Source organism: Anabrus simplex, chromosome 1 (assembly GCF_040414725.1).
Source record: "Anabrus simplex isolate iqAnaSimp1 chromosome 1, ASM4041472v1, whole genome shotgun sequence".
NCBI lineage: Eukaryota > Metazoa > Arthropoda > Insecta > Orthoptera > Tettigoniidae > Anabrus > Anabrus simplex.
In genome coordinates this window covers 451,078,035-451,084,034 of record NC_090265.1, presented here as the reverse complement: position 1 = coordinate 451,084,034, position 6,000 = coordinate 451,078,035, and the positions used below count along the sequence as shown (strand labels likewise).

The following is a 6,000-nucleotide window of genomic DNA, read 5'->3' as shown; positions in this document are numbered from 1 at the left end:
GTCCCTAACCGACGGGAAAATTCCAAGATGTTCAAATTTTTCACTTTTTACCCCCAAAGATATCGAAATATGGAGGCAATTTTAATGACTGTGCAGACATTCCTTTTGAGCTATTTATGGCTAAACGGTAAGTCGTATCACAAAACGGATGGCACAATGTCCCTTCAATTCGGAGTGATCTACAACTTTGGTCCTGTGACATTTTGTCGTATCTCTCTCCCTTATACGTTAAATGTGGCCGTATTTCTGGATTGTTCGTAAATTTGGTGATTTTTACAAGTAAATTTCAATGTTTGACACACTTATAAGAATGATAGGATGATCGCGCTAGGTGTGCACATTGGCACCGTTAAGGGACATATGTGTACCAAATTTCATGATTCTAGCTTATACATAAGTAGGCAAATTGTAATGTAAAATGTTAAAAATGCACCCAAATTTCACCCTATCCAATATTTGAACTCAATTTACCCCCTTAATATGGCAGATACGAGGATATGGTTTAGAAACAAAGATTTATAGCAATAAATGAGGCGTCTGATGGCGCAAACCGTTTCTTAATATCATAAACCGTTTAGGAGATATGAATCTCGAAGTGGAAGTCTGCACTTTTCAACGTGCTCATGCTTATCCGTCATCTATATATATAAAAGCAAGTCGGGCTGGAGCGATGTATATATAAATATTTAAAAATGAAAAAAGACGTGAATTAATGAGGCACTTCCAGAAATCTCAGAAATTTGAAACTTGGTACGAGGGAAACTAATGACCCCAAGATCCCTAGAAAAATCCGAAATTCTCAAAATTCCCTGAAGGGGGCACGCTGGGGGGGCTCAAAGTTTGGGCTCAGCATAAGAACACAGTCGTATAGTATATCCAAAACGATAACCTATAGGTTTCGTGGGCTTAAAAATTTTCGGGAATTTCCTCATTTTTATCCCCTATCCCCCCAAATCAAGATGGCGGCACAACCTGCCAGACGAGGTAGACAATTGAAATTTGGTGAATATATAGCTTTTGGTCCCTAACCGACGGGAAAATTCCAAGATGTTCAAATTTTTCACTTTTTACCCCCAAAGATATCGAAATATGGAGGCAATTTTAATGACTGTGCAGACATTCCTTTTGAGCTATTTTTTGGCTAAACGGTAAGTCGTATCACAAAACGGATGGCACAATGTCCCTTCAATTCGGAGTGATCTACAACCTTGGTCCTGTGACATTTTGTCGTATCTCTCTCCCTTATACGTTAAATGTGGCCGTATTTCTGGATTGTTCGTAAATTTGGTGATTTTTACAAGTAAATTTCAATGTTTGACACACTTATAAGAATGATAGGATGATCGCGCTAGGTGTGCACATTGGCACCGTTAAGGGACATATGTGTACCAAATTTCATGATTCTAGCTTATACATAAGTAGGCAAATTGTAATGTAAAATGATAAAAATGCACCCAAATTTCACCCTATCCAATATTTGAACTCAATTTACCCCCTTAATATGGGAGATACGAGGATATGGTTTAGAAACAAAGATTTAGAGCGATCAATGAGGCGTCTGATGGCGCAAACCGTTTCTTAATATCATAAACCGTTTAGGAGATATGAATCTCGAAGTGGAAGTCTGCACTTTTCAACGTGCTCATGCTTATCCGTCATCTATATATATAAAAGCAAGTCGGGCTGGAGCGATGTATATATAAATATTTAAAAATGAAAAAAGACGTGAATTAATGAGGCACTTCCAGAAATCTCAGAAATTTGAAACTTGGTACGAGGGAAACTGATGACCCCAAGATCCCTAGAAAAATCCGAAATTCTCAAAATTCCCTGAAGGGGGCACGCTGGGGAGGCTCAAATTTTGGGCTCAGCATAAGAACACAGTCGTATAGTATATCCAAAACGATAACCTATAGGTTTCGTGGGCTTAAAAATTTTCGGGAATTTCCTCATTTTTATCCCCTATCCCCCCAAATCAAGATGGCGGCACAACCTGCCAGACGAGGTAGACAATTGAAATTTGGTGAATATATAGCTTTTGGTCCCTAACCGACGGGAAAATTCCAAGATGTTCAAATTTTTCACTTTTTACCCCCAAAGATATCGAAATATGGAGGCCATTTTAATGACTGTGCAGACATTCCTTTTGAGCTATTTTTTGGCTAAACGGTAAGTCGTATCACAAAACGGATGGCACAATGTCCCTTCAATTCGGAGTGATCTACAACTTTGGTCCTGTGATATTTTGTCGTATCTCTCTCCCTTATACGTTAAATGTGGCCGTATTTCTGGATTGTTCGTAAATTTGGTGATTTTTACAAGTAAATTTCAATGTTTGACACACTTATAAGAATGATAGGATGATCGCGCTAGGTGTGCACATTGGCACCGTTAAGGGACATATGTGTACCAAATTTCATGATTCTAGCTTATGCATAAGTAGGCAAATTGTAATGTAAAATGTTAAAAATGCACCCAAATTTCACCCTATCCAATATTTGAACTCAATTTACCCCCTTAATATGGGAGATACAAGGATATGGTTTAGCAACAAAGATTTAGAGCAATAAATGAGGCGTCTGATGGCGCAAACCGTTTCTTAATATCATAAACCGTTTAGGAGATATCAATCTCGAAGTGGAAGTCTGCACTTTTCAACGTGCTCATGCTTATCCGTCATCTATATATTGAACCATTCTGTTCATTGAAGCAATTGTATTAATTTGAGTATTGGATATTGGAATCATACTAGGCCACCCACGAAGCCGATGTCTTACAGTATATGTCATAAAGGGGTCCAGAAGAAGCGTTCTTATGTGAAGTGAGCGCGAGCGTCATTATGAGAAATCTCCAGAACTCATTAAAAGAAGTTATGTCCCAAGCCAAGCCTCTTGATGAAGTTTGGGGACGCTTTCCAGTTCGCGGCTAAACTTATTCTAGGAGGGAAGAATGAAATAAATTAATATCTTTAGTTACAGAAGAGTTGCATTGGATTGGAGACAAAAATTGCAACCTGTATTATTTCCGCTTTAGTTTGATAGGCATTAGGGCTGCATTAATTAATGCATTCGCTAATTTGAGCCCATGATATAATTAATGCGGGAAAGTTTCCCGGGCACGCTAAGATTGCACGCAGCCAAGCGGCTTGATGACGCGACCCGGAATTATAAATTAAGGCCGCCAGGGCATATCAGAGTCATTCTTGGACCGAGAGGCTGTGGGAACGAGTCGTCATACTGCGTGTTGGTGCTGAGAACGACGCTTTGTCTTCAAGCTACATCGACTGCCTGTACTGCTATTTCTGCAAAGATGTAAGTAATCAACTTGAATATTCAGAGGAATTGAAGATTTTCCCTGTGAGATTTATGCTATGGGGAGATGAGGTACTGCTTACATGAGACTAATGAACTAGTAGCTCCCTATTTCTGTGAGGTCAAGGGTTGCAGACGGAATGCTAGAATTATTATTGGCTCAGGTTAGGAATTCTAAAACTATATGTTGTCCATGTGATAGGGTGATAGAACAGTGACGGAGAGTAGTAAAGAAACTCTTGTGTACCAGGTTAAAACTCTGAACGAGACTTGGTCAGTGTGACGTGTGAGACACGCTAACAGTGAAGACAGGCATCGAGTTTGGACAGTCTGTAATATATGAATTTATTTTCAGTTACCCCAGCATCAAGTCAGAACGAGGGTTTGACAGCATCATTGCACAGAAGCCACAACCAGGAGCTGAAGCCAACACAACAACGGGCATCGATCCAGGAACGTTGGGAGCACCTGACCAGCACAACATCGAAGAGGACACCTTCCGACTACAGAGGGAGCTGTACGAAGACGCTACACCAGCAAGAATGTCTCCAAGTGGTCAACAGTATCTGATGCAAGCCCGGCAGTCTATCAGAATGTGGTAGATCCAGTGGTCCACAGGGATGGCCGCTCCGCTATGTTCTCAAATTTAAGGTCAGAGCTTTCCAATTCTGTTTCAAGCATGTCATTTAAATTTAGATAGGAATATGGGGGCCGTCAGTCAACTAATTTGTGGTAATAGGAGAAGTTCCCTTGTAATATAGAGCTAGGCCTCAAACTCGAACCCCGTACTTTAAGGTAGATGTTATTTGTAAAGTCCTTGTTAGTGAAGTTATGGTTCATTGTAATTGCGTTATTTTATTGTACGTGTTTTTGTAAGGGTCTGATTGAACTCATTTGGGCATAGGAGGTTAGTCTACAGATAGGTACTTTTATGAGATCCCATTCAGGCATTTGTTTCTGCAGACGTAGAAGTGTATAGTTATGACCAGATGGTGACCAAGTCGTGACCAGGAATTCACCCAGATTCACTGATAGTGTGCGCGAGTCCAATATTTAAGAGGTTTGAGCCCATAAGAGGCAGAAGTAGAATTTGCAGTTGGTATGAGAGAGCCCAACCATTGAGAGTTTATTGAAGATATTTTGGAAATGCCTAGTATGGCAATGTGACGATCGCTTAATGATTAGTGTTTTGTAGCACCAGGATTTAGCCCATGAGAGGCATTAGTAAGATGAGCGAGATTGCTGAAGGTATGGAGACGAGGGCAGATAGCCCAGGTATATTTAAATGATGGCTTTAACAGCTGACTACGTGAAATGTACTTTTGAAAGGCAAGACTTTAGCCTGTCTCCTCGGTGGAGCTCATAAATTAGGGGGACTGCTGCAAGTGGAGGGGTGAGAATGGAGGTCATTGAGCTTGACGTCACAGGCTGGTGTGTTGGTCGTCTGCAGTATTTCAAGTATGCTAGGAGGGGAAGAAACGACCTTCTTGTTTTGAAAGCAGAGAGAGAGATTTGTTTTATGTCCCATTTGTTTTACGTAATATTTTAACACTGGCCCGTTTTATACTGACACCCTTGTATGTGTTGATTGGATTCTTTCATTTTGTTTGCATAGGTATCTTGGACACCTTACCTGTCATAGGACTAGGGTTCGTGACCAAGTCAGGTCATGGTAAATTTTGTGGTGATTTTGTTAGCACCGGGGTTCGACGGCGCGAGGCATTGTAAATTTTTATGGGAATCATTGTTTTTGTGTAATTAAGCAGATATCCATCTCCAAAACTTCGTTACTTACACCATTGTAACATGCTTGTTGCAGCTCACGAGTTATTGTGAAGGCAGTGAACTGATAGTCATCGGCTCAGCGTCATTTTCCCATCTCATATTGAAATGATCTTTTATTTGTAAATAATTCAATTTTATGTAATAAATCCCTATTTGTTAAACTTGGAATGCAGCGGTGTTTTCTGTTAGATATTTTATTTTTTTAATTTAGTCGAATTCTTACCTGAGTAGGCACATGTCCTAGTGTTTTATCTTTATGTTGCCCCGTTATACCCATGTTATCCCTGAGAAGAGCGTTCTACCGGCTGATTGAAGAGGACAGTGTTCAGGTAAGACTATGTGCACCAGCTCACGTCTGTGAGAGTTTGTTCACTACTGTACTCTAGGTTCGAGACCGGCCTTCGCCTGGACGGAACTTTATAGTGCAGTAGGGCACAATATATAAAAGCAAGTCGGGCTGGAGCGATGTATATATAAATATTTAAAAATGAAAAAAGACGTGAATTAATGAGGCACTTCCAGAAATCTCAGAAATTTGAAACTTGGTACGAGGGAAACTGATGACCCCAAGATCCCTAGAAAAATCCGAAATTCTCAAAATTCCCTGAAGGGGGCACGCTGGGGAGGCTCAAATTTTGGGCTCAGCATAAGAACACAGTCGTATAGTATATCCAAAACGATAACCTATAGGTTTCGTGGGCTTAAAAATTTTCGGGAATTTCCTCATTTTTATCCCCTATCCCCCCAAATCAAGATGGCGGCACAACCTGCCAGACGAGGTAGACAATTGAAATTTGGTGAATATATAGCTTTTGGTCCCTAACCGACGGGAAAATTCCAAGATGTTCAAATTTTTCACTTTTTACCCCCAAAGATATCGAAATATGGAGGCAATTTTAATGAC

The 6,000-nt window shown here is 40.3% G+C and overlaps 1 protein-coding gene across 1 annotated transcript; it reads left to right on the top strand.

The window, feature by feature from the left end:
- Window positions 1-2,760: 2,760 nt before the first annotated feature.
- On the top strand, window positions 2,761-5,264 carry LOC137498942 (uncharacterized). The gene is made up of 2 exons (XM_068226809.1): window positions 2,761-3,311; window positions 3,667-5,264. The coding sequence occupies exons 1-2, from the start codon at window positions 3,097-3,099 to the stop codon at window positions 3,911-3,913; spliced, it is 462 nt and encodes a 153-aa protein (XP_068082910.1). The 5' UTR covers window positions 2,761-3,096; the 3' UTR covers window positions 3,914-5,264.
- The last annotated feature ends 736 nt before the right edge of the window (window positions 5,265-6,000 follow it).

What these genes read in the sequence shown, in the direction of transcription:
- LOC137498942 (XM_068226809.1), top strand. Translation starts at nt 3,097, where the DNA reads ATGCGGGAAAGTTTCCCGGGCACGCTAAGATTGCACGCAGCCAAGCGG. An exon ending in ACTGCTATTTCTGCAAAGAT is followed by an intron (nt 3,312 to 3,666) that starts GTAAGTAATCAA and finishes ATTTATTTTCAG; the next exon opens with TTACCCCAGCATCAAGTCAG.